Here is a 26,903-nt window from a genome sequence, read left to right as displayed (position 1 = left end):
TGCCACAACAGCACTCAAACCAGAACTTTTCAGAGGAAGGCAAAGGGGAGCTGGCCACCTCTAGGCAAATAACAGCCTGGCTCCCACCCCCGTGCCCACCTCCACAATACAGGTGCAAACACAGCACACAAGCTGCAAGAGAAGCAATCTCAGGAACATGAAGAATCACCAGCTGAAGAAAACAAAGATTTCATGTTTAGTTTCATCTGCACAAGCCCTAAGACAGGACTGAGCCTGGCTTTAAACCTAGGCTCCCTGTCAAAGGGCAGTTTTACAGAGCAAACATTTTACCCTAGTGCCAGTGCTGCCAGAGCCTTTTTAGGCAGAACCTTGACCCCACGCTCACTGGACAGCCCCACATTTCTCCTGCTGATGCTTTGCCAGTGCTAAGACACACCAAGGACCTCCATTCACAAGGATTTTATTTTCTTGTAACAAACAAAAAAAAAATCATACACACATTAGAGACATGAATACAGACAACAAATAAATTAATGTCAAATGAGAGACTGATTGCCAAGGTGCAAATGAGTGGTGACAGTGAAAACTGCTTGGCTGGGTGGGAGACTTTCAACACAACACATCCTTGGCAGTGCTGGTCAAGCTTGAGAGGAAGCAGAGCCACAAAACATGCTTCTTCCAAGGGGACAGCAGCTAGCCAAGCGAGCCAACCCTGCCTCACCCTCCAGGAGGAATGTGTGGTTTAAGAAGGCAGAAAACCCAGAGCTCAATGGTTACCAGCTGTTAAGTAACCTCTGTGTAACATCCTTGCAACAGAGAAGCTTCCAGTACCAGACGCTGCTGCCACCTCACCAGTACAGAAAGCCTGCTGCTGGCTGAGGGAGCTCTGCAACACAATCGTGAGAGAAAAGACCTGTTTGCCACAGGACAGGTGAAGATTACAGAGCAATGCTGCCTATAATGCTTAAGGGATTAGATGATAGCCAAGAGTTCCTTCCATTTTTCATGAAAACAAGTGATAGCTGTTCCCAGTAACCAGTTCCAGCTAGGCCAAAAATTACATGTAGCTGTACCAGAGCAGGGAGGAGTGTTGAGCCTTGATCTGCCCTCAGTCCTCCCCCAGCCCTGCAAAATGCATTTAATGCTGATGAAACAGAAAATTCTATTTGAGAAGTGCCCCTGGTGTCTAATACACTTCTACTACATGACTCATACAAGATGCTAGGAAAAAAACCACCAAAACAAGTCAAGCAGCACCCAGAGTGCCAGAACACCTGTAAGTCTCTTGTCTAGGAGAAGGCAGGACAGTGTTGTTTTGCAGAAAGAAGAGAGGAGGATTACTTGGTTCAAGACGCACCAGTTCTAGTCATTTCCACCTTTTTGGAGGAACACGAAGAGCTGGAAGAGAAGCAATTCTTCCTCATTACTGCCAAGCCTCATTAGATTCTGCTCCCTGCCTTTCTATTCAGAGCATCTTAGAATGGTTACTGCTCCACTTTTCCTTTAAAAAAAAAATCCAAGAACAAAAGAAATACTAGGTATTGAACTGGATAGCGAGGGAGTGCCACGCTTAAAAGCAATCCAACACATTCCCAGAGCAACTTCCTTCTGGCAGTTAAGGGTCCAGTTTTCAGTCCTTGCTTGTCTTCATTATTTTCCGCTGGTGTTCTGTATATGCCAGACAGAACCACGGTGCTCCTGAGGGTACTTCAGCACTGAGCAGGAAAAGACAATCGGACTACAGGTAGACAAGCCAGCCTGCTCGCACACCACATGCAGTCCTGTCCCACAAAACATGGTTCAAGGTCTTACTGTAGGGCAGTGTACTGGGAAGCACACCTAGGCACAGCCTAGCAGACCAAACTGGTGCAATACAGCAGACAGGATGGTTTACAGTGGTTTAGTACCAGTGCAGGAGTTTTACCAAGACTGGCTTTAGGAGGACAGCCACAACTGTTTCCTTTTCTGAGATGAAGAGCTGGAAGGGAGACTTTCCTATTTTACTGCAGCACAATGGGACAGGGAAGCAGAGCCTAAGACACCCTGTAGCCTGCTAAAAGACACCAGAAGCATTCTTCCTAGAACCCAGTGGGAGTGAGCACGTTCAGATCCCGAGGCTTGATATTATGGGAACGTGGAGATTGTTTCCTCCCTTCTGTGACTGGAATGTCCATTTTGGGTGGCTTGAAGGTGACTGGGTCCTCTGGCATCCTAGTAGCCTGAGCACGCATCAGCTCCATTGGGGATGGCTTCTGGGCACCCTTATAGGATTGGATGGTAAATCCTCCTGATGAAAAAAATCACAGCAAGTAAGAGCTAGGAAAACTAGCCAAGTCCTTTTTCCATTGCTGCCAGGAGCGAGCAGTGTCACCCATACCCGACACTGCAGAAAGCCTATGCAAGACACCGCAGCTTCATCTCATCTAAAGCCTATTCCACATCAGTGGCTGACACTTCCAGTTCTGGTGCCACCAGGCAGCAGAGAAAGAGTAAAAAGCTGTCACCTTCACACCCTGCCCTTCCACTGCAGCTCAGTGTAAGTTATTTCTACTTTCAGATCCTTGGCATACCCAACTGCTTTATATTTAGGCACAGAAATGATCCGAATAGCACACACTCACAAGGTGGTCCTAGAAAGTAACAAGGTAAGCAGGATAAGGCTCCAGAAATAGCTAGCAAGTTTGTTTTGTGACAGTTCTCCCCTAGCTCTTGCAGGGCAGGAGATTTTAGAGGACATACCTGGATCATTGGTGGATTTCTGGATGGCTTTGGGTCCAAAAAAGCTCCATCTTTCAGATGGCAATTTGTCCCCACCAGCTTCCATGGCAAAGTCTGGGCCAGTGATAGAAGTAGAGGATCCCTGACTAAACCAACCCCTAGGAAAAAGTCATTGAGATGTACAAAACATGAGAATAAATACTTCAAGTGGCCCCACTGTGCCAGGAACTTTACATGTAGTTATCAGGGGCAATTTAAACCATCTCAGTAGGTTTGTTATCACCTAGGATCAAGGAGTACACTCAAGTTCCACAAGCTTTCAACATTTGGATCTATCCAACACAAATCCACAGCAGGCTCTGAATTTCACCCCTTAGACAGTCCCTCACTGGATAAGAAAGTTATTTGTAGCAGCTCGCACCTCAGCAGCCTGTAGGAAACCAAAGGAGGCAGTGGTCTGCCAGGAGCAGAGTACCTGGATTTATGCCTGGGAGAGGAGTGGGGAGTGCTGCTTGGAGTGGACTGAGCAGAAGAAGTCTGTTTGTCATCTTTTGTCATCTCTCCACTCTGCATTTTTAGCTTCTGTTAGGAGAGGCAAGAGAAACACAGAAGCAACAGAGCTTAAATACAAGACATAAGGAACAAACAGCCTGTTTTATTGTCAAAACTGGACAATTGTTTATATGACAGGCGATAAAAGAATTTAAGTGTCACTTCAGCTAAAGCTAAACCCAGTATTACAATACTTGCATACACCCCTTAAGCTTCTTTCCACATCAGATATAAGCATTTTGGAAGTCCACTATGCTTAAGACACATCCTCCAGGCTAGAGGAAGTAAAATAACACCTACAGCTCACTCTGCAGTTCAGAGTCACTACCCAACAGTAATGCACTGCATTCATAGGGAGGCTGCAGATGTAGCAGCGCTACCTCACACATCAGTACAGCGACCTGGTAACGAGTCTAAATGCCACAGCAACCATTTGTCCACAGCGCTTTTCAGAGCAAAGCTTTGTCCCACAAGTCCTCTAACGAAGGTGAGAGCAGATTCGGTACAAGGTCTAAGAGTACTAGACCCTGAGAAGTAACCCACATACAACAGGATGGCAACACTGCTCTACAACACTGAGATGAACTGCATTTGAAGAGTACACCTGGTCATAAAATAAACAGGAACTGGGTGTACGTGACCCAGGTTATTACAAGTCAGACAGTAAAAACTGAACTTTGAAGAAGTCACTTGAAGGACAGTTATAGTTCAAACACCAACTACCCAGGCACCTTCTCAGGATGTTGCCTGTGGCTACCCAAGCCACACTAATGCAATTCAACAGTTATTGAAACTTTGACCTTGTGGGAGTACACTTGGAGAGTTCACTATTAAATTCCAACTGCAAGATTACTGTGAGCAACTGAGCTCATCAGAAACATTGATTCAAGGCCTTTGTCTTCATTTCCAGTAAGAAGCATGCCCCACTTCATCTGCTAACCTCCACATCAGAAAGACACGGTTTACAAGTTACACACAGTTACAACAGTCAACTGCAGGGCACCATGCAAAGCAAGAAACGAGATTCTGTGTAGGGATGTCCCCACCTGGAAAGACGACTGCGATAGTCTGACATGACTGTGGAATACGACAGATTTCAGAAAAAAAAGTTTCGAAACTATTTTAAGGAGAGTCCTAGCAACATGCTCCAAAAGTTATGTCACCAGATAGGTGTTAAGCTAGTACACGGAGAAAGCCAACGCAAAACAAGCCTTACGTGGACTGCCTCAGCCACTCGGTGATACTTGGTCTCCTCGGTAGTGAGGCCTTTGTGGGGAGTGTAGCCAGCATCTCTCAGCCCTGCCTGCTGCTCAAAGCGCTGAATGCTCTCCTGAGTCTGCTCTGGAACGGACAAGAGCACATATTCACACAGAAATGCCACCACAAGCAGTTCTAGCAAACAAAGGCAACATAACCAACTGCATGTAAGACCCTTTTTTCATCATTCATACCTACATGTTGTGATGAGTTGATAGAGGCAGCAAGATGAAGCCCATGAGATATTCTGACTCAAACTATCCTGAGTCATAGGGCTAAGTCAGATGAGCCAGGAATTAAACTGTAAATTAATGAGCTGTAATTAAACCCATCTCACCCAAGAAGCTGCATCACTCCTAATTACAACTTCCTAAAATCTAGGAGACCCCAATAAGCTGGATATTTTAAGTGGCCCTCTAGGTTCAAGGGAGGTTTTTTGGCCAACAAAAAATGAAGCCACCTGAAAGACTGCCCACACTAGCTGACCTGACAATCACAGCCTTGCAGAACAAGTGGTAAAGACTCCCAGTGCTTCCTGATTAGGTAAAATAAACTATTTCAGACAAATACAGAGCCAGCATCTAATACACTGATATCAGCTTCAGTTCTGAAAAATACAAGCACTTCCCCCCCCCACTACCAGCATAAGATGTTCACTACCTAGTGGAACTAAAAAAAGTCAAAAGGAATTAGAGCACAAAAAGATTACTGGAAAAGTCCAAAGTCTTCTTTAAAAGAGAAAACACTTCCCATGTTAATGTTAAAGTTATTTGCAGGGATAGTGCACTGTATATACGAGAAATCTAGAGGACCTTTGTCTGTTCGTTGCCAGCTTGTGACTGAATGTTCTTCCTGGGAGGTGTAGGTAGGGGCTCCTGACTTCTTACTTCACAAGAACATTTTTAGGCCATCGTGGTTTTAACTAGATTAGCATTTTATCATTAGGAGCTGCTTTCCAGAAGAAAGTCCGTATTCCCGGATGTTATTTTCTGCTGTGCTGGTTATTTTTGAGCCAAGACCAAAATAAGTGCCAATGTATAGCTATTCCAAAATTCTGGTCTGAAAAATCTAGAAGTCTTTGGAAGCAATGCTCGGAGGAAAAGATGAAGCTCAGATCCCAGCTGCTAAAAGAAGAGGCAGCAGGGACAGATTAACACATGAATAATTCCTCTTGTTGCAAATGGGCATGTCTTCTCTGCAAGCATAACTGACCCAATTTGACTTTAAAGCATCATGGTTTATGAGGTTTGTTTTTTTTCAAGTAAGCATTACTGTTAGCAAGACAGCTGCTGCTGCTGTTAACAAACATAAATGCCAGCAAGTGCTCCATTAGCACAGTGTGCCAGCTCTCCACACCGCTTTGGTTAATTGTAGAGCTTTACCAGTCATTCAGAAAGAGCAGGTTAATAAGCAAACAGAGTAACAGCAGCCGCCACCACCTCTGCGCTCCAGCAACACAGTGGCATGGACTGCAGTGTCCTATCAGCAGATAACGTACCCTGCACTCCTCCCTCATCACCCACCTCCAGCACCTGGAAACACAGAGGCAGTAAGCATGGCCTATTCCCTAGTTCCTTGCTTCCTTCTAGAAGCATCCTCCAAAAAATAAACCTCATACAGCTCAAGAGCAGAGTCAGCCTGAACGCACAAGCTGCCCAGGAAGTCTGGTAGTTACCTTGAGGCCTTACCAAGCCGGAGCACGCTCGTGTGCCCACACCCCATTAGCCACCAGATTAGAGGTGAGAGTTCTTACTTGTAATCAGAGAGTTCATGATGATATGAGTGGCCTTGGCCTTCACCACAGGTACCTTGTTCACACTTTCGGTGGACGAAGAAGGAGTTATGACAGGTGCGTTCATGTTAGCATCCCCTTCCTCAATCTGTGGAGAAGAAGCAGGGTACAGTTTAAGATAAGAAAGTACCTCAGCACCTTGCCAGGACACATCTCTACTCAAATGAGACACAAGGCCAAGCTGCTCTAGCAGCAAGCCTTCATCCCATGGAAGAAACCCATACGCTGTTCTCACTACAGCCCAGGGACATTTAGAGCTTGAACCTTATAATTCTTAGCAGCGAACAAGCAACTTGCATCCAACATTTGAAAACCTACCGGGCTGAGAGCCAACAAGTTGTTAGTCTAAGTACAAAAAGGTCAACAGGAAAGAAACAAGAACACATCTACTTCCATTCTCCTAACTGCAAATTGGACTTCAAGGTCAATTGGGCAGGAGCACCCTTCCGCAGACAGCTCGGAAACGCAAACTATTTACAGGATGGCAGTCACACAGATTAGAGGCTGGTGTTTAGGTCTTGTTTTCCCCCCTCAGTCCTTCTATCAGTTTCTTGCTCAGTGTATCTCGTGGTCATAGCTCCACCACTGATCACAAGACCCTAGCAACAAAGAACCAGACAACGAATGCCAGAAAACAAGAAATCCTGTGAAATACAGACTTCCTCCTCCTAACACAGAAGTTACTGCTCCCTGACTGGACAGTTTGCTTTTTGTGCCAAACCACAACTCTAGGTTTTCTTCCACAAAAAAGATTTTAGAACAAAATGAGGTGAAAAGTAAAGGTTAAACCCAAAGCGATGCAGAGTTACTTACTTCCATTCCACAACATTTAACATCACTTCAAACTTCGCAAACAGCCTCTACATCTAAAAGAGCTGGTCCTGCACTCAAAGCATCCCCATAGTCATTTCATGTAACAGTCCGGGTTGGAAGGGACCTTCGCAGATTGTCTGGTCCTGCCCCCTGCTGCAGGCAGGGACATCTCTCACTAGATCAGGTTGCTTAAAATCTCATCCCACCTGACTTTGAATGCTTCCAGGAGTGGGGCATCCACAGCTTCTCTGGGCAACCTGGTCCAGTTTCTCACCACCCTCATCGCAAAGAATTTATATCCAACCTAGATCTACCCTTTTCCTCTGGCTTAATTACACCCGGTTACAGCTTGCAGCTTTTTTTACTCGTAAACACCTCTGATAAGCGAGGAGAATCCCAGAACACACCTATTTCAGCCTTACGTCAGTATTCCCACATAAACGCCGCCAATAAGCGAGGGGAATCGCAGAACACACCTATCTCAACCATACTTCAGTATTCCCACATAAATGCCTCCGATAAGCGAGGAGAATCCCAGAACACGTGTATCTCACCTGTACTTCAGTGTTCCCCCATAAACACCTCCCATAAGTGAAGAGAATCCCAGCACATGTCCATCTCAGCCGTACTTCAGTGTTCCGCCATAAATGCCTCTGATAAGCGAGGAGAATCCCAGAACGCACCTATCTCACCCATACATCAGTGTTCCCCCATAAACACCTCCCATAAGCGAGGAGAATCCCAGAACGCGTCTATCCCAGCCGTACTTCAGTGTTCCCACAACGGGGCCATGCAGCAAGGCCGGTCTCTCAACCCCAGCCCCTCCCGGGGGCTCCGGGGCCCAGCGGGGCCGGGTGCGGTGCTGGGCCAGCCAGCAGGCAGCCAGGAGGCCCGCCTGGGCCAGGGCCAGGGCGGGAACGGGCCAGCCCCGTACCTTCGAGAGCTCCTGGTACTTGCGCTCGGGGATGACGGGCTGTTTCCAGAGGACGTTGGCACAGAGGTCGGCGGGCGGCGGCGTCATGGGGGCCGTGTCCTCCAGGGCGTCGTCGTAGCTGAAGGCCCGCCGCGGCACACCGATGGGCAGCGACATCTTACCCGGGCGGGCCCCGCTGCCCTGCTCCAGCGCTGCGGACAGAGAGGGCAGCGCTCAGCGCCGCCGCGGCCTACGCGGGGCCGGTGGGGAACGCGGGGCCGAGGAGGGGAGAAGGCCTTACCGGGAGCGTCCGGTTGCCGTGAGCTCATGGCGGCGGCGGCGGCGCCGCGGCTCGGCTGAGGCTAGCGAGGCTCGGCGGGGGGCGGCGGGCCGGGGGCCGGCGCCATGGCGGAGCCGCAGGGCTCACACCGATACCGATACCAGAGGGGAGGTGGGCGAGGCAGGTGCTGCACCGGAGCGATCTTATAGGCCCGCAGGTCTCGCGAGAGCTGGCGGCGGCCCGCGGGGCACGCTGGGAGGTGTAGTTCGAGGGCGCGGGGCGGGGCCGAGCGGAGGGGGCGGGGCTGCGGTGAAGGGGCGGGGCTCCTGCCCGCTCCCGGCCCCGCCCCACCCCGCCGGCGGAACGTGTGATAGCGTCATGGAACGGTTTGGGTTGGAAAAGAGCTTTGAGATCATCAAGTCCAACCGTTAACCCAGCACTGCCAAGGCCACCACTAACCCATGTCCCCAAGCACCACATCTCCCCGGCTTTTAAATCCCCCCAGGGATGGGGACTCAGCCCCTGCCCTGGGCAGCCTGGGCCAGGGCCTGACAGCCCTTTGGGGAAGAAGTTTTTCCTAATATCCAACCCAAACCTGCCCTGGCGCAGCTTGAGGCCGTTCCCTCTCGTCCCATCGCTTGTTCCTGGGGAGAAGAGACCGACCCCCCCGGCTCCAGCCTCCTTTCAGGCAGCTGCAGAGAGCGATGAGGGCTCCCCTCAGCCTCCTCTTCTCCAGGCTGAGCCCCCCCAGCTCCCCCAGCCGCTCCTCCCCAGCCTCGTGCTCCAGCCCCTGCCCCAGCCTCGCTGCCCTGCTCTGGCCACGCTCCAGCCCCTCCATGGCCGCCTTGGGGTGAGGGGCCCAGCGCTGAATGCAGGATTCGAGGTGCAGCCTCACCAGTGCCCAGTACAGGGGGACGATCCCTGCCCTGGTCCTGCTGGCCACACTAGTCCTGATACCAGCCAGGATGCTGTTGGTGGTCTTGGCCACCTGGGCACACTGCTGGCTCATGTTCAGCGGGCTGTTGACCAACACCCCCAGGTCCTTTCCCACCGGGCAGCTCCCAGCTACTCCTTCCCACGCCTGTAGTGTTGCATGGGGTGGTTGTGACCCAAGTGTTGGATCTCGTACAATTGGCCTTGGCCCATCGACCCAGCCTGGCCAGATCCCTCTGCAGAGCCTCCCTGCCCTCCAGCAGATCAACGCTCCCACCCAACTTGGTGTCACCTGCAAACTGACTGTGGGTGCCCTCGGTCCCCTCGTCCAGATCATTGATAAAGGTATTGAACAGAACCGGCCCCAGTACTGAGCCCTGGGGAACACCACTGGTGACCAACTGGATTTAACTCCATTCCCCACCGCTCTCTGGGCCCGGCCAGCCAGCCGGGTTTTTACCCAGCGAAGAGTACACCCGTCCAAGCTGTGAGCAGCCAGCTTCTCCAGAAGAATGCTGTGGGAGATGGTGTCAGCGCCCTGGCTGGGGAGGCGCCGCTGCCCCCCTCCCTCTCCCCATCATCCCTCCTTCTCCCCACCATCTCTCCCTCTCTCCACCCATCACCACCATCCCTCCCTCCCTCCCTCCCTCCCTTTCCCCATCGTCCCTTCTTCTCCCCCCCATTTCTCCCTCTCCCCTCCCTCCCTCTACCCCCACCATCCCTCTGTCTCCCCTCCCTCCCTCCATCTCCCCCTCCCTCCCCGCCCCCCCCCGCGGTCGGAGCGGCCCCTTTAAGCGCGGCGGTGACGTCAGGGGCGGGCACATCTGGCGCTGGCGTGCCGCCCGCGGGCACAGCTGGCGGGGGGGGGGGGGGGCGCCCAGCTGCCGCCGGTGCCGCATGGCTCCCACCGGCGTCCTCCGGGACCTGACGCTGGCCCTGGGGGCCGCCGTGGCCGCCCTGGGCTCCCTCCTCTTCATCGCCTGGAAGATCTGCTTCCGCGGCCCCGGCCCCGGCGCCGGCTGGGGCGGCTGGTGGGAGCGGGAGCTGCGGGAGCTGCGGGAGCGAGCCCCCGCCGGCGGCGCGGTAAGGGGGGGACGGAGCCTCGCCGGGACCCTCGGCCCATCGCGGGCGGGAAGGGCGCCGGGTCGGGATCTCCCCGGGAGCCCCGTACCGGGAGCCCCGTACCGGGATCTCTCCGATCCCAGCCGGGGCAGGGACGGGGCATCCCTCCGGGTTCCTCACACCCCCGAGGCCGTCAGGCTGGGGAAGGGGCAGGGGGTCGGGATCGCCCCTGGGATCACCAGGCTGGGGAAGGGGCAGGGGGTCGGGATCGCCCCTGGGATCACCAGGCTGGGGAAGGGGCAGGGGGTCGGGATCGCCCCTGGGATCACCAGGCTGGGGAAGGGGCAGGGGGTCGGGATCGCCCCTGGGATCACCAGGCTGGGGAAGGTTCTGGATCGCCAACAAGATCCCGCTGAGCACACGGGACTGGGGAAGGGAGCGCGGGGTCAGGATCCCCCTGGGATCCCGCACCAGGATCCCCTCGGAGCCGGTCAGACTGGGTTCCCCAGGATATTCTGCAGCATGATGGGGAAGGGGTCCCCGGTCTGAGCCACCCCTGGATCCCACCGGGCTGGAGCCGGGGGGGCTGGCAGGACCCCTTGCTCCGAGCTGATCCCTCAGCCAGCTCCCTGAGCACGGAGCTGCGGATCCCGGGACCAACCCGACCCTGCATCCCCACAGCTGGACTGGCGGCAGGTGCTGGTGCTGGGGCTGGATGGAGCGGGGAAGAGCAGCGTCCTGCACTACATCTGCAGCCAGACAGCCAGGGAGCGCATTGCACCCACCCGCGGCTTCAACTCTGCCCAGCTCTTTGTCGAAGGGCTGGAGATGGACCTGCTGGAGGGTAAGGCTGGCCTGGCCCCACCGTGTCGCCCGGCGCTGAGCCAGGAGGGTCCCCCCGCCTGCCGGCACCGGGCTGGGGGTGCAGAGCATCCCCGGGCGGCGGGAGCATCCCGGGCGGCGGGAGGTCTGGTTCCCCGGGGTGCTACAGGGAGGTGGAAGCCCCACTCGCCTCCACGCAGGGGCCTGATCCTGCCCGTCTCCCGCAGTGGGGGGCAGCCAGAACCTGCGAGCGTACTGGCCCCACTACCTGAGCCAGGCCGACGTGCTGGTGTTCGTGGTGGATTCGGTGGACAGGTCGCGGCTGCTGACGGCGCGCCAGGAACTGCACGCGCTGCTGGCCGCAGAGCCCCGGCTGCCCCTGGTCGTGCTGGCCAACAAGCAGGTGGGTGTCCATCTGTCTGTCCCTGCAGCTGCCTCCGGGACTGTTTGCAGCGAAACTGTCCCTCCCCAGAGCCCCGAGGGAAAATCCTGATACCCCAAATCCACTGGCTCTTGCAAAATCTGATTTCTCGGAGCCTGTCTCCTCCAGTCTTCATCAGGAGGCGCAGCTGCCATTACCAGTGCCCTGGCTAACGAATTTTAGGAAAGCACCCAGGCAGCAGCCTGCAAAATCCCTCAGGGGAAATACATTCCCCCGGCAGGCGGCCAAGCACATGCCTGGTGCTGCTTCCCGTTAGCTTTTGCCAAAGCGACTCCAAAGCAAGAGCGAGGCAGCCCTGCCAGGACAGGGCTCCTGCCAGCCGGCAGCGTGGCTCCCGGCGCTTCTCCCCTCCTGAGCGGCCACCTCTCTCCCTCGCAGGATAAGAGCGATGCCCTGAGCGCGGCAGAGCTGCGAGAGGAGCTGGACCTGCACACGCTCAGCGGGCAGCGGGAGCTTTTCCTCCTGCCCACCAGCGCGACCTGGGCCAGCCTGAGTACTGCCACCAGCGTCCTCCGCGTGAAGAGCCTGCTGGTCACCCTGCTCTCCCAGCCCTGAGCCCGCACCGGGGACAGACAGGCTCCCATCCCCAGCACCGCTCTTCTTCGGGGTCTGCGGCGCAAGGATGGAGGCGGCCGGGCAGGAGCCCTGGAGCTCAGACTCGCTGGTAGCAGGCGGTCCTGGGGTGTTTGCTGCACCCCAGGAAGTCTGGGGTTGAGCTGCGGCACGGCTGCCCTCGGGGAACATGAGCAGCGGGCTCTGCTCTCTGCCACGGGGAGAGGGATGAAGCCTGGCTTGGGATGGTGGCATGGGAATGTGCAGTGCAGGGCAGGGCCCCGCACCTTCATGGCAGCCCTGCAGGATAATAAATGAACAGGGCTGAACAAGCGAGGTAGCCCTTTTGCCCACTGGCATGGATAGGTCATCCCAGATGGGCTCTCCTTCCCAAAAAACACGAGGAGTTACTGCTGGCGCAGCCCTGCCAGTACGGCGTACACCAGTAGGAAGAACCAGCTCAGGCTGTTCCTCACCGGGGCAGAGCACAGCTCTCAATTCCCCCAACTCTGTATTTAAAGCCCTGTTTTGGAGAGATGAAGGCAGGTATCAGGCAGCCCTGCGCTGCCCCTTCACCCTGACCAGGGGTAAGGACGGGCTCTCTGGTAGGAGCTGCGCTCAGCAGGCGTTTGCCCCCCTGCCTGGTCTCCCTCCCTCTCAGCTGCCCCAGGGAGAAGGAGCCAGACTCAGGGCCCGCAGGAAGCCCTGCCTGCAGGCAGAAGGGCTGCTGGGTCAGGCCACGGGGTGCCAGGTCCTGGAAAACCTATCATGGAAGCTGGGAAAAGGGAGTACACGCTGGCCGGTCTCTGCTGCGAAACCTTTTGTACAGTCGCTCCTTCCCTTTGTCAATAAAAGAGGCTGATCACTCCGTGCTGCCCTCCAGCTCCTTGGCAGGGAAGGGGCCCCGGTTTTCCGAGCTGGAGACAGGAAGGTCGCTCGGGGAGGGGGGGGAAGGAAGAAGGAAGCAGGACGTGGCCCTGCTCCAGCCTCCGCTTACAGAGAAATCGGCAAAGGCCCAAGTGCTGCCCGCACCCCGAGGGCCCCCAGCCCCGTTGCTGCAGGGGGTGAGACGCACCCGAAGCCCACGTCCCGCAGGTCAGCACCAGGAGCTCTCCGAAGCGGGACTGCGCCAAGGAAGAGCCCATGAGCAAGACATTCACACCAGCCTGAAAGCGTAATTTATTTTAACAGGGCAAAAGACGTGCTGAGTGCCACACAGAAAGCGAGTGGCGCAGCACATTCAGTCCCGACGCCACAAGCCACAGCCAAGAGTCTTTCACGCCTGGTTATAACTGTCTCTGTCTAATGAAGGTCCTTCCTCCATCGCCAGAGGCTTTGGGTAGTTCAACTTGCTGGTGCTGAGCCTGTGACCGTCACCTGTCTGTCAGTCCCCGCTCGGTTCAGAAAACGGTCACATCAAACCTGCCCTTGCAGGCAAACCTGAGAAAAAGGGGCAGTCACTGCACATCCATCTTTTCCTGCTTGAGCGATGCAATGAAATCCTTGTATTCCTCAGGATAGAAATTCTTGTACACGTTGATCTTTCTCTTAATTTGCTTGGGAGTATCCTGGTAGTAGTTCTTCTCATCTAGAGCCATTTGCTGTGACAAAGGAGAGGTTAAGTCAGAGGAGTGGCCCCAAGAGCAAACACCAGCCCAGCCCAGACACGCTCGGAAGGCCCACGCGGGCCGGCTGTGATCTCTGCCTGACTCAGACAGGGATCTGGCCAAGGTTCAAAGCGCTCCTTCCCCTTAACAATCAGCTGACTGTGAAACAGGATCCAGGACAGAGAGGATTAGCGATTTCCATCCTGCAGACGATCCAGGAGTGAATCACTCCGGGTGCTCCTCGCTCTGGGACAGCCAGTACTTACCTTGTAGTTCTCTCCGTGGTTCTGTATCATGTACCGCACATAGTCAATGAGGTCTCGTGAGAGCGTGTTTGACTTCTTCTCGGGAAGACTGGCCTCGTATTCCATCTCTAGGCAGAGGACACAGACACCATGAAGCAGGGGAGGGAAGCAAGCAGCACCTCAGAGGTCCCCAGCCTCTTCCCGACATCGAGCCCTGCCAGTGCTGCGGAAAGGAGGTGGCTCCTGCACCCAGCTCCGCTGCTCACACACACAGGGCTGCGCCCCAGCACGATTGTGCAGGAAAACGAACACGATGACAGCCCTCAGCACAGGCTGCAGGCATCCAGGCCCGCGCTGCAGCTCCTCTCCAGCTCACACCATGAGGAGCGGAGCCTTTCTGCCCAGCCCACCACTAAAACACGCGGGATACCGCAGCCACGGTTTCTTGTCACCCTGGTGCCCCACACCAGCATGTTTCAAAGGGACCAGAGTCCTCTTGGGGCTGCAGGTAGAAACACTGTGGAAAAAAGCAGCACAAGGAGGGAAAAGAAAATCCGTAAGACAGAGGGCACACGGGAACGGCAGAGCTGCTGTCCTGGCTCTTGGCTCAGGTCCGGCCTGGCTGGGAACCCCCAGCTGACTGCTGGGATACTCCTCTACAAGCCCACAAGCCTGGACGAGAATTAACGGCCCCTGGCACAGCACACCAGCTAAGGATGGTCTGGCAGCACAAAGATGAGAGACGAAATAACGCACGGGCCTTGGGAGAACCCCAAATGCAATGGCAGGGGTGTGGTTCAGCACCCCCGCCGAGGCTGGAGGTGGGGAAGCGCTCCCTGGGGAGGGCAGAAGCAGCACTGACCGTTCACCACGTAGGGCTTCCGCACTATTTTCTTTCCTTGCTTCCATCCATCGCTTCCCACTTCCACCCCCTGTGTTAAACAGAGAGAAGGCAACTCAAGAAAAGCCCATTTGGAAGAGAGCTGTGTCCCCACACGCTGCTCCCAAAACTCCAAACTGCTTATACAACAGCTGCAAGGCTTAAACAGAGCCTTAGCTGCAACATTACGCTAGCCCGTGGGCAAGCCAGTTGCCTGAGCAATGCTGTGTGAACAGAAACAAGTGGCAAGCACGGTCACTGCTGGTTTTTCTCACGAGCGTGATGTTTCGTGGGGCCACCTTTCGCCTGGAAGCGTTGCCCGCTGACGCAGGCAGGCCAGGCTGGCGCTTCTGTACACAGAGGCTTTTTTTCTTATTAAGAGCAACTCAGCTGCAGCGTTCCCAACCCCACCTCTCTCTGGCAAGTCCCAGGAGATTGAGTAACGTTATTTATACTGGTACAAAAGCCCATTATTTCCCCGTGACACCTTAGCTCATTCCCATGCCAGGATCTTGGCCAGAAAAGCGTTATCGATAAAGAAACCCATCCGCCTACAAAGGCTGATCCGGAGCCACCTGACCCAGGCAGGCTGCTCTCCACGCTGCTTTTCCCCAGCCCGGCTGCGTGTCCCCGGGGGAGGCCTGGCCTTCCACCCCCCCGCAAAGGAGCACCCCCCCGGTCACGCTTACCACCAGCTTCTTGGGGATGGGGACGGCCTTGTTGGGATCCTCGGCCAGGCCCATCTCGGCCAGGTTCTGCGCCACCGACTTGCTCGGGTCCCAGGCATGGCGGATGTGGGAGCTGTGAGGGGACAGGCACCGATATCACGGGCTGTGCTCACCCTCCCCACAGACACCCGCCCGGAGCGGTACCGGGTCTCCCCGGAGCACCCGCTCCCACACGGCCCCGCGTCCCCCCGCCCCCGCGGCCCTCACCAGGCGATGCGCGGGGCGGCGCGGCGGCGGGCGCTGCGGTAGAGCCGCTTGCGGTTGAGGTTGTAGGAATACTTCTGCCGCCGGTTCTTCCCCTTCGCCTTCGGCATGGCGGCCCCACGCTGCTGCTGCCGCCGCCGCCTCCACCGAGCGCCAGGCCGGGCCGCGCCGGGCGGAGCCGCGGGGCACCACGGGAAGTGTAGTCCCGCTCCCGTAGCGCTGCCAGCGGTGTGGCACTGCCGCGGACTACAACTCCCGGCATGCCCCGCGGCGAGGGGCCGGCCCCTCCCATTGGCCGCCGGGAGCGCTCACCGCCTCCTGGCTACGGCAGCCGGGGAGGGCCGCGGGTGGTCACCTTCCCTGCGGGCCGCAGCCATGGCGGCCGGGCCTCCCCCGCCGCTGGAGCCCAGCCCGCTGCCGGTGTTCAGCGAGGAGGGCTTCGGGGATAAGTTCCTGCGCAAGACCCGCGAAAACCCCCTGGTGCCCTTGGGTGAGGGAGGAACGGCCGGTTGGCGACGGGGGGGGCGGCGGTGAGGGGGAAGGGCCGGGGCGGTGGGGGCTGGCGGCGGGGGAGGGCGTGAGGAGCGGGTCGGCCCCTCTTGAGCCCAAACCCGAGGGGCTGCCCTTGTCTGAGGGGGCTGTCTAACAAGCCAGCAGCGCTCGGGTGCGGGGGGAAGTGGGAGCTGGGCCTCACAGCCCCTGCCCGGCTCCACTGACCCGTCCCTCCATCCTTCCCTCTGTCTTTCTCCATCCTTCCCTTCCCTTCCTTTCATCCTTCCCTTCCCTTCCCTATCCTTCCCTTCCCTATCCTTCCCTTCATCCTTCCCTTCCCTTCTCTCCGTCTCTCCCCGCAGGCTGCCTCTGCACTGTTGGCGTCCTGACCTACGGACTGATCAGCTTCAAGAGAGGCAACACCCGTCGGTCTCAGCTGATGATGCGGGCACGTATCCTGGCCCAGGGCTTCACCTTCGCGGCGCTCCTGGGAGGCATGGTGGTCACAGCCATGAAATCCAGAAAGTGAAATAATCAGGCAAGAGAGAAGCTGCGGGCGCGCCGGCCTGCGCCCCGGCTGGCAGGGGGGATTCTGGCTGTGGATGAAGTTTTCTGAGAGACGGTTGCAATGTCTCGGTGGAGCCAGTGTCAGACAGTTCCAGAGCGCTGGAAATGCGGCTAATATATCTCTGTGATTAACCTGAAATTTGGGCTGTGGCATTTTTTGATTCCCTGAGAGCTTATCTTCCTGCAACACTGGAGGCTGCGCCTCACTAAGGCTCTCCACCCCTGTCAGACCTCTTCTCCTTGCTCGATGCTGTCACAGTCTGTTAAAATTGTGTTCTGTGGGTGATGGTCTGCCCTGAGGGGTGGCTTTAGTCAGGCGGTGCACCAGCATTGGAGAAATGAGCTGCCCAGGGAGGAAGGAACAGCTCTGTTTATGGCTTGATCCTGGCAGGACAGAGTTCATAAGCAGTGGGTGAGTTGTCTGGGGAGAATATGTAATCTGTTCGGTTGCAACCGGTGAGTAATAAAGTGAATTGCAGCAAGATTCTGACTGATACTGGATTGCAGAGCACTGAGAAGCCAGAAGAGTGAACAGTGTAGGATGGAAGGGGAGCAGGCACAGCTGCCTCGAAGCTGTGGTGATGCAAGCAGGACACAAGAGGTGTAACTCCCTGTGAAAACAACTTGGGAATTTGCATTTCCAAAACAGGACCTGGCCGCGTTCTCTGGGACGCGCTGCTGCTTTTGCTGGGGAGTCGGTTCCTGCGCAGCTCGCTGCTTCGCAAGCGCCCCGTTCCGAGGGAGCTGCGCTGCCTGTGTTGTGACAAACATCGTCACGGGTGGCTCCGAGTCTCGCTGTTAGCGTTGGATCGTTTGGATCTTACCGGGGGTGTTGGGTGAGCAACGAGGCTTTGCTCCGCTGTGTCAGGGCCGCAGAGCGGGGAGGACGCGGGGCCGTGGGATCCGTTCGCCGCGTGGCTGCGGCAGCTCGTACTTGCCTGTAGCAGACCCTGCTGACCGTGCTGCCGTGCCTCCTCGCGTTGAGCTGCCCGGGGCGTTGCCAGGCTTCACTCTCTGGGTGTCTGCGTGTTGGTGCCTGCGCCCCGGCACTCCCTGGCCTGCGGTGGCTTTGCAGCCGGCTGCCTGGCAGCGTGCTGATCCCGCTTTGCCCTTACAGGCAGCTCTGGAGGACAGGGTGAGGGGTAAACTCGCTCTGCCTGTGAACGAGCGCTTGGTTTGTCCCGTCTGGGGAACCATGGTGCCGGTGGGCCTCGGCAAGGAGAAAGGGAAGGCTCTCGCCCACTGGAGCTGAAATTTTAGGGTGGGGGACAAGCCATCGCCGGCGCCGAGCTGAGCAAGCTGCACCGGGGAGCCCAGGGCGCTGCCTTCGCTGGCTGGCTGCCTGCTCAGCACGGCTTTCCCAGAAGAAACTGCTTCTGGCTGCCTCGCTGGCACTTCCAGCCCGGCCAGCTTGGGGCAGGGGTGCGAGAGGCAGCTGGTGGGCAGATCCGCGAGCGCGATCCCTCAGCAGCCTGCAGACGAGCAGAGCGGGCTGGGGAGCAGCTCGGCCCGTCTGGGCAAGCAGGAGCTCGCAGTGCCCTGGGGGCAGAGCAGAGCCCCCCTGGTCCTGCGGCCGCTGATTCTGCCCCGGCCTAGCGCAAACCCTCTGGCCCTTCCCCTCGCTCCTGTTTTTTCCTGTAGGCTGTGCTTTTCCTCCAGCCCCGTCCTTTCCGCAGGAGGCTTAGTGGCTGTGGGTTTTCCTAAACGCACACATGTGCGTGGCTGAAGCAGAAAGACGACAGCGCCCCATAGGATTGGAGATGTCGGTTTATTGTAACAGGTGATTTGAACAGTCACAGATACCAAAGCCGAGGGGGTGTACAACAGCTGCGGGCACGGCTCCCCTGGGGCTGGCTGCCCCTGCCTGACACGGGGGGGGGGGGGGGTCTGGCTGCCTGTGGGGGCTGGAGGAAGCAGCCAGAGGCACTTCCCGCTGCTCTGCAGTGAAAGGCAGAGGCAGGCAGCCGCCTCCCAAGGTATCCTGCGTCGGTGTCCATCCTGTGCCGCAGCAGAGCTGCCTACGCGTGCCGCAGCGCAGGGGGACAGAGCAGGAGCCCTATGGACAAGGGGGCACAATCTCAGCACACAACACCGAGCGACTCCCTACGCACCCATCTCCCTTCCCAGCCCGCTGCTGAGCCCATGCCCCGGAGCCGGGGGTGCCCGGTCACCCCACGAGGGCTGCAGCAGCAGGGCAGGTGACCTTCCCAATGCGTAGAGCCATAGCTGCAGGGCAGGAGAGCTCTGCATACTTGCTTTTCGGCTGAGGAGGGCTCTGCAGCGAGGCTCAAGCAACTGTTTTTTGGGTTCTGCTCCATGTCCCCCCAACCCGCTGCTGCGAGCCCTTCCCAAGCCGCTGGCAGGCCAGACGCGGGGCACAAGCTCCAGGCTGCCCCGCTCCTGCTACGTGGGAATTTTGCAGGTTTCCAGGGCTGGGTCCCTGAGCCGGAGGGGCTGGCGCTGGCCCCACCAAGCAGAGGGGAGAAAGCCGGTGGACTGGAAAGCGCGTGCCTTGCGGGGCAGGGAGGGGGACCAAGGCATCTCACCACGCTGCCTTAGGTGCACAAATCCAGCAGGGGCCAGAGAGAAGCCACAGAGCAGCTGCAGACAGATGTGCGGCTTGTTCTCCAGGGACAGCGCAAGCCCCAGCACCAGAACTCTGCCCAATCCTGCTCTGGGCCCCTGGGTTAAGGAACTGGGGGCTCGATGTGCCCCACAGCAGCCAGACCTTCCTATCTGCTTCCCTGCAACCACACAGCCTCCATCTCCCATCCTAGTAGCAGGGGAAGGAGCAGAGCAGAGCCAAGGGCCCCTGAAGCCTGGCACCCCACATTCCCAGCTGCTGGTGGTCTTGAGAGAGGGACACAAAACATCCTGCACGCTCGCCCCATGGCTGCTTCCCAGCGCCCTGCGCCACCATGCTGCCTGGCACCAGCAGCCCCGCAGGACGGACAGGACACGAACACTGCAACTGCTACTCGGAGCCCCAGCAGCTTTTTTGGGGTGCACAGCCAGGCTGGGGAGAGGTCTGCTGGGCTTGGGGCAACCGCTGGCAGTCCTGGCCCAGCCTGGGTGCCTGCACTCTCATTCCTCAGTCCCTGCTAGCCCAGCAGCATCCCGCTGCGGCCGTGCTCCCTGCAGAACCTTGGGGTGCGGAGCTGAGTCAGGGCTGTTCCTCCACGCTCCCAGCCCCGCAGCCAGCTCTGCTCTAAACCCTGCCGGAAAGGCAGATGGGAGCTAGGGATCCCACTAGGATCCCTGCCTCGGGGCTAGGACAGGGGGGCTGCCGTGCCTGCGCTCGCCCAGCGCCAGGACAGCCGCAGGCAGGTTTATTCCCAGCACAGGGGCGGGGGGGGGGAAACACGGGGTGGGGTGTTCCCCCTCTCACCGAGCCGGGCGGGCCCCTGGGCACAACCTCCCCGCAAAGCCCAGGCCAGGGGCTCCCCTGCTAACTCAGCTCTGCCACCCAGTGTCGCTTCCCAGGGAAATGCCAAAGTAATAAATAAGTGTAAAAAGAGACCGATGCACCTTTTAAGCAAAGGAAAACCATGGGGAGAGTTACAACCGGTGACTCGAGCGCAGCCCAGGTGCACACCAGGGAGCAGGGGGCAGGCAGGGTGAGGCCCCCCGTGGGCTGGCCCCACGAAACCGCCTGGCTCGGTGAGCCTGGCCTTGCCCTGCCGCGCTCCTGGCTGTGCCAGGCGGCAGCTAGCGGGACAGGGGCGTCTGTTTGAGGGAGATGAGCACCGAGCGCATCCGCGAGACATCCTTGCTCTGCTTGCTGCTCTTGGGGTTGAAATCACAGAGCTGGGCCACCTTCTCCCACTCAGAGCCCGGGGTTTCCTCCTTGGACTCCTTCAGGAATGCTTCCTCCGAGGCCCTGCGGAGATGTTGAGGGTTGTCACTGGCAGAACCCTTTCCAAGGAGACCCTCCCCTCTGTCTGGGAACCCCTCGTGTCCCCGCTTCCTGTCCCCTTGCTCCAGCCGATGAGCTCAGCGTCCTCCGGGATCCGGAGACGCACGATGCTCAAGGCTGCTGTTGGCTGCACTCACCCAAGATATCGTTCATCCAGGGGCACGGGGGTGTCTGCCTGCTCCCAAGACTTCTGCGCCCCAAAAGGCACAAGACCCCACAGCTTTGCCACTTCAACCAGCCCCTACAGGGGCATTTCCAGGAGCTCCACTTGCCTCCTAAGACTCCACCATTTGGAGACGCTCAGCTGCAGCATCCTCCCTCTGGGACCTCACCAGGGCCCAGTACCTCCCAGCATCCCCCCTTCCCTTGGCTGGGCAGCCAGTGCTGGGGCCAGGACCCCCAGACCCTGCGGGTCAGGATACGGTCTGTAAGAGGCACATACACATAGCCAATCACATCGGCGTCCGGCTGCTGGTAAAAGGCTTTGTCAGCGATCCTAGCCCCCGAGGCACAGACAGAGAGAGAGCGCAGAGCAGACAGGCAGGCAGAGGGTTAGAAAGAGAGAAACAGAGAGGGGGTTAGCGTCCTCCCACAGAGCGTGACCCGCTCATCACAGCATACACGGCACCAGGAAAACCTGCCGGTGACGGCAGGGCTGCACAGACGGTGCCCCAACCCTGCCCCGATGCGAGGCCCACACCGGGGGCAGGAGGCACAGAGATCCCACTGTGATCCCAGTGTGGTCCCAGCCAGGGTGGCTCCGCGCAGCCACCAGAGCCGCTCGAGGCCCTGGGGCCTCTCCCCTTGCCTGGCAAAGCTCCATCCCTGCAGGGCTGGGCCCCGCTGTGGGGACAGAGTCCCCCAGACATCCCAGGAAGGCAGATCTGGCTGCACAGCAGCTCCTGTCGCAGCCCTTGCGGCCACGGTGAGCCCAACATACCTGTTGTTTGCCCGGTTCTTCTCCATCTGCTCGTTCTGGCGCAGGTTCCACTCCTCCAGGTCCTTCTTGGCCTTCTCACGCCATTCCTGCTCAGTCACCTTCGATGCCGCATCTAAGGCCAGGGCGAGACAGACCCCATCAGCCAGACTGGCACCCACTGGCTCTGCTGGGCAGCCCCTCGGCAGGCAGGACAGCTGCAGCCCCCCAGGCCTGTCCCCGATCCCCACTAGTTGTGTTGGAAAGGCGTCACTGCCCCAAGGACAGCAGGTCCTTAGCAGGAGCACCCATGGGGCGTGGGGCACGACACCTCTCTGGGATGCAGCAGGGTCACCGCCAAGTGAGGGACCCCAAGGGCACCCACTGCCACGTCGCAAGGTGCCACAAGTGTGGCTACACATGGCCTTGCGTCTCACCCAGCTCCTCCAGGCGCTTCTTCTGCTCCTCCCTCCACTTGCGGATGCTCTCAGGTTCCTGGGTCAGCCGGTCAGCCTTGGCTATGGCTGCGTAGGCGTCCGTGGGGCCGTTGGACTCCTGCAGGACACAAGCACCTCACCATCAGCACCAGTTCCTCCCACAGCCCAGCCCAGCCACCTCAAAGCAGGGCTCCACGCTCCCAGCACTCAGCCAAGCCAAGACAGGAGGGAGGGACGGAAGGTGACAGCCCGGGACCTCTGGGGCAGTGTCCCCAAAGCGCTGCTCCAGCTGTTGTCCCAGCTCCGAGGCCCTGCCACCCAGAAAGGCTTCCCAGCATTCCCCTCCGTGCTGATTTTGGCTGGGATAGTTAATTTTTTTTTGTAGTAGCTAGTGTGGGGCTATATTTTGGATTTGTGCTGGAAACAGTGATGATAACGCAGGGATGTTTTTGTTATTGCTGAGCAGCGCTTACCCAGAGTCAAGGCCTTTTCTGCCTCTCACCCCACCCCACCAGTGAGGCTGGGGGGCACAAGGAGCTGAGAGGGGACACGGCTGGGACAGCTGCCCCCAGCTGCCCAAAGGGCTGTCCCGCACCACAGGGTGTCGTGCTTAGCAATAGAACTGGGGGAAAGAAGGAGGAAGGGGGGGACATTCGAAGCGATGGCATTTCTCTCCCCAAGGAACCGTTACACGTGATGGAGCCCTGCTTTCCTGGAGACGGCTGAACACCTGCCTGCCGATTCAAGGCTGAATGAATTTCTTCTTTTGTTTTGCTTTGCTTGCGTGCACGGCTTTTGCTTTACCTGTTAAACTGTCTTTATCTCAACCCGTGAGTTTTCTCACTTTTACTCTTCCAGTTCTCTCCCCCATCCCGCCAGGGGAGTGAGCGAGTGAGCGGCTGCGTGGTGCCTAGTTGCCAGCTGGGGTTAAACCACAACACCCTCCTCAACCTGCTGCTCGCTGCCAACACAGCTCTCGTGTCCTCTGGGCAGCCCCACGGCACAGGACAGCCACCAGCTTTGTGACATGCTCCCCACCAGCACCGGGCTTCTCCAGCCCTGGCTTGGGCCGAGGCAGCCCCAGGACTGAGCGTCGTTACAGGCTTGGCCAGAACAGACGGGGAGAGGCAGGGCCCAAGGGAGGTACAGCTCTGCCTGGACACCAGCCTCCCTCCCTCCTCTGAGCCCAGCTGCCGGTACGACTCCCAGCAGGCCCAGCACCACGCTGGCTCAGCACCTCTCCTAACACCTTCCGCTGGCCAGGATGCCCAGCCCGACACCGAGCTCAGCAATGGGATTACGACTTTCCCCCAAGATCCCCAATCTAATTAAGTCTGTCCCATCTCTAATGTGATTATCATCCCATAAACTAGGCACGGGCAATGCACATGCCACACCGCTGGGCACTGAGTGGGGTGAAGGGCTTGTCAGATGCTGGCACAGCTTCTCCTGTAGCCAGCAGAGCTGGGCTTCGGGCTCCCAAAGGGAGCTGAGACCCAGGCGGGTGGCCCCCACGAAACACCCTTTGCCACAGGTTTAATGGGAGAGGCTGCCAGGACTTGGCAGCAAGGCCACAGCAAAGCGAGTATCCCATGGCAGCCCTGTCCTGGCTCCGGACTCTGCCAGGAGATGCTCCTGACTGCCCTGGAGGCCTGCAGGAGCTACCCAGGCTGGAGCGAGGGGGCTTCTGTGGGGAATGGGGGATTTGTCACCTGTTCTTAGGGCCCAGGCACTCCTTCAGGGCACAGGCCACCTGCAAACAGATTTGGGGCAGGTCATGGCAGGCGGGACCAAGCTTCTCTTCAAAGAGGGGTGAGAATGGAGCAGCCAGGACTCCCCCATGAGACCCAGACCTTCCCAGGAGCACCATAGCTGTTTTGGGGCTGGATAGCAAAGTCCAGTCAATCCTGGGGGCAGAGCAGTGAAGTGCTGGCCTCATACCCACCCAATCCCCCGTAGCACCACTGGGCCAGGACAAGGGGCTGAGCTCTCACCTGAAAGACATCTCCGTTGACAGTGGCTCCTCCATTCTGGAAACCAGCTAGAAAAAAGGAAGAGAGAAAAACAAACACAACTATGGCAGCTGCAGGTGATCCCAGAGGGGCTGGTGTTCACGAAACTGAAGCAAATCCGTTCCTGGGAGTTTGGCTGTGCCATTTCCAGCCCAGCACATCCATCCACAACAGCCCCACATATGTGGGCCAGGCCGCATGGTCTCCTGTCCTTGGTGGGATTCAGCCAAGCACTTCTCTCTCTCCCACACAAGTCTCTCCAGGCATTTACGTCTTTATGGTGTTTTCACTGGTGTTTTATCTTATCTGAAGATTAGGGAAACTGTTCCAGGCACGGGGCTGGACACAGGCAGGTGCTCTCACTGTAAAAAGACAACCTGACCAACCCCAACCTGCAAGCGGCCAGGCAGAGACTGCCGATAGACACAGACAGCTGACCCAGAAGCTGTCGGCTGAGCGCCCAGCAGTGCAGGGCCGCGACGGGAAGGCAGCCCTGCCAGGGACAGAGCCCACAAAACACTGCAGTGTGCTCCATCAGGGGAGGAGGGCAGGCGTGCACGCCAAGGTCCTCGAGAGCCCGCCTGGGGGCATGCCCCTGGGACAAACTGCAAGGTTAGGGCTGGGAATGGGGCACCACCGACACCCGCAGCTGGGTACAGCCCCATCTCCCTTCCAGTGGACACCAAGCTGCACACCAGGGCCACAAGGCCAGCCCCGTGCGGGGCTCTGCGCTGCCAGGCAGAGAAGAGGCTTTGAAAGGAGGCGGACTCCAGGCTCTGAGCTGCCACAGCTCTGACGACCACACGGCTTCTACCAGCCGGCTAGCTGCAGGCACAGGCAGCCGCACCGCCACGGCGCAGCTCCGGCAAGCGCCGTCCCCACAGTGCTCGCCCCCGCGGTGCAGCTCTGACTACACCCAGCTCCAGCCTGTCTGACTGCATTTATCACTATGGCTGTCAACACCTTGTCGGGCCCAGGTCTGCCTCCGCAGCCCTGTGTGTGGATAGGAGAAACCACTGCTCCACAGCCAGCACAAGGAGGCCCTGTGGGCCTCGGTTAGGGGAAGGAGTCAGAGTAGTGTGGCAGCAGCGTCCCCATGTCCATGCGAAGAGCAAACCCTGAGCCCCTGCTACCTGCCAAAGTCATAGAATCGTTTAGGTTGATCTTAGGAAAAGAGCTTTAAGATCATCGAGTCCAACCGTTAACCCAGCACTGTCAAGCCCACCACTAAACCATGTCCGTAAGCACCACATCCACCCATTTTTTAAATACCCCCAGGGATGGGGACAGGGCCTGACAGCCCTTTGAGGGAAGAAATTGTTCCTAATATCCAACCTAAACCTGCCCTGGCGCAGCTTGAGGCCGTTCCCTCTCGTCCCATCGCTTGTTCCTGGGGAGAAGAGACCGACCCCCCCGGCTCCAGCCTCCTTTCAGGCCGTTGCAGAGAGCGATGAGGGCTCCCCTCAGCCTCCTCTTCTCCAGGCTGAGCCCCCCCAGCTCCCCCAGCCGCTCCTCCCCAGCCTTGTGCTCCAGCCCCTGCCCCAGCCTCGCTGCCCTTCTCTGGCCACGCTCCAGCCCCTCCATGGCCTTTGTGAGGTGAGGGGTCCAACACTGAACACAGGATTCGAGGTGCGGCCTCGCCAGTGCCCAGCACAGGGGGAAAAGTCCCCGCAGACTGGAGGCAAGAGATCAGGATTAGCACCTTCTACCTGCAGGGGCTGGGACCGCAATGTCCCCAGTGGAAATGCCTTCCATTTTGCACCCCAAAGGGCTCTCCTGTCTGCAGGGACAGTGACAGGGCTGTCGTTGGTCCTCACCTCTGCCTGGACGTCTCTCGCATTGCCCTACCTGGGGGCACTGAGTCATGGAGACGGGGTCCATCCAACCCAGGGAACCCAGCCCCAGTACACGGGGGAGGAATCGCCCCACAGCTGGCAAGTCCCTGCTCAGGATTCATCCCACATCCTGAGGTTTGAGAGGGAACCCCAACATCGAGCCCTCCAGGACCAAGCATAGCCCTTGCTGGGATGCAGCTCCACCGGGGAACCCCATCGCCTGCCCACCGGGGGTGCAGCGCATCCCACGGGGAACCCCGGTCCCCCGGAGGGACCCCCTCCCTGCCCTCGGGGCAAGACGGGGGCACAGTCCCCCTTTACACCCCCGGGCTGCCAGCCCCCTCCGGACCCCGCCGGCCCCCGGCCGTGCCCGCCCGGCGCAGCGCGGCGCGGCGCTCACCCGGTTCCGGCGGGGCCGCCTGCCCGGTGGGGGCGGTGGCCGATTCACCGTCGGTCGGCCCGAAGCCCTCGTCGTTCTCGATACCCGCGATCTCGCTCTCCTGCTGGGCCAGGAAAGCGGCGGCCGGGTCCTCCTCGGCGCCGGCCCCCTCGGACGAGGAAAAGAAGCCGAAGTCGTCGGCCATGGCCGGCCCGCCCGCCCCGCTCCCTCTCCGGCTGCGCGGCTCGGCTGGGCTGGGCCCGACTGGGCCCGGGCGGAGCTGTCACTGCGGCGGCGGCGGGCGGGGCGGCCGCGCTGACATCAGCGGCGGGGCGGTGCCGCCGCCCGCCTCATCGCCGGGGCCCAGCCGCTGCCGGTACGGCCCCGGGGCGGGCACGGGGGACGGGAGCTGCTGGGCCGCCTCCCGCCGGGCTCGCAGGCCCGTGGTCCCGGGGCACCGTCCCCACCCGTAGCTCCGCGGGGCGGGAGCGGGCGGCCCCTCGCAGCCACCATTTTGGCTGGCGTCCGCCGCCGCCATCTTGGGTGGAGCCGCCGCCGGTGGACGGGCGACCCGGCGGGACGGGAGGT

General features: G+C 58.5%; 5 protein-coding genes across 8 annotated transcripts; 2 read left to right on the top strand and 3 right to left on the bottom strand.

The window, feature by feature from the left end:
- Window positions 1–405: 405 nt before the first annotated feature.
- KIAA1191 (KIAA1191 ortholog) lies at window positions 406–8,498 on the bottom strand. Of its 2 annotated transcripts, XM_009472154.2 has the most exons (7): window positions 8,308–8,498; window positions 8,028–8,218; window positions 6,242–6,368; window positions 4,448–4,572; window positions 3,155–3,261; window positions 2,701–2,837; window positions 406–2,248 (listed from the first exon to the last, which is right to left on the bottom strand). In XM_009472154.2, exons 1-7 carry the CDS (start codon window positions 8,333–8,335, stop codon window positions 2,040–2,042), a joined length of 924 nt encoding a protein of 307 aa, XP_009470429.1. In that variant the 5' UTR covers window positions 8,336–8,498; the 3' UTR covers window positions 406–2,039. The 2 variants fall into 2 exon arrangements, with proteins under 2 accessions (XP_009470429.1, XP_087609652.1); XM_087753526.1 differs by lacking the exons at window positions 8,028–8,218; window positions 8,308–8,498 and adding an exon at window positions 7,648–7,960.
- Window positions 8,499–10,099: 1,601 nt separating this feature from the next.
- ARL10 (ARF like GTPase 10) lies at window positions 10,100–12,965 on the top strand. Its single transcript, XM_087754014.1, has 4 exons — window positions 10,100–10,302; window positions 10,963–11,125; window positions 11,331–11,506; window positions 11,924–12,965. The coding sequence occupies exons 1-4, from the start codon at window positions 10,117–10,119 to the stop codon at window positions 12,098–12,100; spliced, it is 702 nt and encodes a 233-aa protein (XP_087610140.1). The 5' UTR covers window positions 10,100–10,116; the 3' UTR covers window positions 12,101–12,965.
- A 287-nt stretch (window positions 12,966–13,252) lies between these two features.
- Window positions 13,253–15,946, bottom strand: NOP16 (NOP16 nucleolar protein). Its single transcript, XM_009472201.2, has 5 exons — window positions 15,765–15,946; window positions 15,519–15,630; window positions 14,812–14,881; window positions 13,971–14,077; window positions 13,253–13,698 (listed from the first exon to the last, which is right to left on the bottom strand). Exons 1-5 carry the CDS (start codon window positions 15,869–15,871, stop codon window positions 13,555–13,557), a joined length of 540 nt encoding a protein of 179 aa, XP_009470476.2. The 5' UTR covers window positions 15,872–15,946; the 3' UTR covers window positions 13,253–13,554.
- Window positions 15,947–16,054: 108 nt separating this feature from the next.
- HIGD2A (HIG1 hypoxia inducible domain family member 2A) lies at window positions 16,055–17,304 on the top strand. The gene is made up of 2 exons (XM_087753551.1): window positions 16,055–16,251; window positions 16,616–17,304. The coding sequence occupies exons 1-2, from the start codon at window positions 16,137–16,139 to the stop codon at window positions 16,780–16,782; spliced, it is 282 nt and encodes a 93-aa protein (XP_087609677.1). The 5' UTR covers window positions 16,055–16,136; the 3' UTR covers window positions 16,783–17,304.
- Window positions 17,305–20,329: 3,025 nt separating this feature from the next.
- Window positions 20,330–26,634, bottom strand: CLTB (clathrin light chain B). Of its 3 annotated transcripts, none has more exons than XM_087753549.1 (6): window positions 26,337–26,634; window positions 24,084–24,130; window positions 22,090–22,207; window positions 21,677–21,788; window positions 21,179–21,232; window positions 20,330–20,700 (listed from the first exon to the last, which is right to left on the bottom strand). In XM_087753549.1, exons 1-6 carry the CDS (start codon window positions 26,518–26,520, stop codon window positions 20,529–20,531), a joined length of 687 nt encoding a protein of 228 aa, XP_087609675.1. In that variant the 5' UTR covers window positions 26,521–26,634; the 3' UTR covers window positions 20,330–20,528. The 3 variants fall into 3 exon arrangements, 2 of the variants coding, with proteins under 2 accessions (XP_087609675.1, XP_087609676.1); XR_015703818.1 differs by lacking the exon at window positions 21,179–21,232 and adding an exon at window positions 20,874–21,161 and having other exon boundaries at window positions 20,561–20,700; XM_087753550.1 differs by lacking the exon at window positions 21,179–21,232 and having other exon boundaries at window positions 26,337–26,630.
- Window positions 26,635–26,903: the final 269 nt, after the last annotated feature.

The sequence above is a fragment of the Nipponia nippon genome, unplaced genomic scaffold, assembly GCF_047370975.1.
Source record: "Nipponia nippon isolate SJK-2023a ecotype South Korea unplaced genomic scaffold, ASM4737097v1 scaffold_17, whole genome shotgun sequence".
NCBI lineage: Eukaryota > Metazoa > Chordata > Aves > Pelecaniformes > Threskiornithidae > Nipponia > Nipponia nippon.
Note: the sequence above shows the minus strand (reverse complement) of the source record. Positions and strands in the feature narration are given on the sequence as shown.